The 2,500-nt window shown below is 54.0% G+C and overlaps 1 protein-coding gene across 1 annotated transcript in view; it reads left to right on the top strand.

Annotated features, from left to right (window-relative positions):
- loxhd1a (lipoxygenase homology PLAT domains 1a) overlaps nucleotides 1–2,500 on the top strand; it is a gene marked incomplete at both ends in the record, with an annotated part of 62,672 nt that overhangs the window by 39,158 nt on the left and 21,014 nt on the right. The window contains 2 exon segments of the mRNA XM_084461245.1: nucleotides 25–234; nucleotides 464–599. Of these exon segments, the coding sequence (XP_084317371.1) occupies nucleotides 25–234; nucleotides 464–599 (346 nt within the window).

Genomic DNA, 2,500 nt, shown 5'->3' with positions numbered 1-2,500 from the left:
TCTGGCGTCCTCCTCGTCCCCCAGGTGGACAAGTTCACCATCGAGGCGGTGGACCTGGGCCAGGTGTACAGGATTAAGGTTCGCCATGACAACAGCATGGTGAGCCCTGATTGGTACGTGGACCAGGTGGAGGTGTTTGACGAGGACAGCGAGGAGGAGTTCCTGTTCCTGTGTGAGCGCTGGCTGTCCCGCAAGAGGGAGGACAAGCGCATCCAGAGGGTGTTCTACGTCAAGGTGAGTGTGTGTGTGTGTGTGTGTGTGTGTGTGTGTGTGTGTGTGCGTGTGGCCCTGTCTATGCGTGACACATGTGTGTGTCTGTGTGTGTGTGTGTGTGTGTTTCTGTGTGTGTGTGTGTGTGTGTGTCTGTGTGTGTGTGTGTGTGTGCGCCTGTGTGTGTGCGTGTATGTCTCTGTGTGTGTGTGTCTGTGTGTGTGTGTGCGTGTGTGTGTGTGTGTTCCTTCAGGGCTATGAAGGGGAGAGGGAGGGTCTGACCAGTAAGAAGAAGAAGGCGGAGCTTAAGCTGAAGAGCGTCGACAGCAACATGAACAAGAAGAGCAAGAAGAAGCAGCAGGAGGAGGAGGAGGAGGAGGAACTTCCTAGTGAGACAACACACCCCCTTAACCTCCACACACACTCCGTTAACCTCCACACACACCCCGTTAACCTCCACACACACCCTTAACCTCAACACACTCCCTTAACCTCCACACACACCTCGTTAACCTCCACACACACCCTTAACCTCCACACACCCCCTTAACCTCCACACACACACCCTTAACCTCCACACACACCCCCTTAACCTCCACACACACCCTGTTAACCTCCACACACACCCTTCACCTCCACACACACCCCCTTAACCTCCACACACACTCCGTTAACCTCCACACACACCCCCTTAACCTCCACACACACCTCGTTAACCTCCACACACACCTTTACCTCCACACACACCCTTAACCTCCACACACACCTTTACCTCCACACACACCCTTAACCTCCACACACACCCTTAACCTCCACACACACCCTTAACCTCCACACACACCCTTAACCTCCACACACACCCGTAACCTCCACACACACCTTTACCTCCACACACACCCTTAACCTCCACACACACCCTTAACCTCCACACACACCCTTAACCTCCACACACACCCTTAACCTCCACACACACCCCCTTAACCTCCACACACACACCGTTAACCTCCACACACACCCTTAACCTCCACACACCCCGTTAACCTCCACACACACCCTTAACCTCCACACACACCCCGTTAACCTCCACACACACTCTTAACCTCCACACACACCCCGTTAACCTCCACACACACCCTTAACCTCCACACACACACCCTTAACCTCCACACACACCCCGTTAACCTCCACACACACCTCGTTAACCTCCACACACACCCTTAACCTCCACACACACCCTTAACCTCCACACACACCCGTAACCTCCACACACACACCCTTAACCTCCACACACACCCTTAACCTCCACACACACCCTTAACCTCCACACACCCCCTTAACCTAGCCACACACCCCCTTAACCTCCACACACCCTGTTAACCTCCACACACACCCCGTTAACCTCCACACACACCCTTAACCTCCACACACACCCTTAACCTCCACACACACCCTTAACCTCCACACACACCCTTAACCTCCACACACCCTTAACCTCCACACACACCCTTAACCTCCACACACACCCCCTTAACCTCCACACACACTCCCTTAACCTCCACACACACCCCGTTAACCTCCACACACACCTCGTTAACCTCCACACACACCCTTAACCTCCACACACACCCTTAACCTCCACACACACCCGTAACCTCCACACACACACCCTTAACCTCCACACACACCCTTAACCTCCACACACACACCCTTAACCTCCACACACACCCTTAACCTCCACACACACCCTTAACCTCCACACACACCCTTAACCTCCACACACACTCCCTTAACCTCCACACACACCCTTAACCTCCACACACACCCTTAACCTCCACACACACCCGTAACCTCCACACACACACCCTTAACCTCCACACACACCCTTAACCTCCACACACACTCCCTTAACCTCCACACACACCCTTAACCTCCACACACACCTCGTTAACCTCCACACACACCCTTAACCTCCACACACACCCTTAACCTCCACACACTCCCTTAACCTCCACACACACCCTTAACCTCCACACACCCTTAACCTCCACACACCCTTAACCTCCACACACACCCTTAACCTCCACACACCCTTAACCTCCACACACCCTTAACCTCCACACACACCCTTAACCTCCACACACACCCTTAACCTCCACACACACCCTTAACCTCCACACACACTCCCTTAACCTCCACACACACCCTTAACCTCCACACACACCCTTAACCTCCACACACACCCTTAACCTCCACACACACACGGGGGTCGTGCTGACGGTCTGAGTATCGG

The sequence above is a fragment of the Borostomias antarcticus genome (genome assembly GCF_949987555.1).
Source record: "Borostomias antarcticus genome assembly, chromosome: 2".
Classification (NCBI taxonomy): domain Eukaryota; kingdom Metazoa; phylum Chordata; class Actinopteri; order Stomiiformes; family Stomiidae; genus Borostomias; species Borostomias antarcticus.
This window is presented reverse-complemented; position numbering and strand designations above follow the sequence as displayed.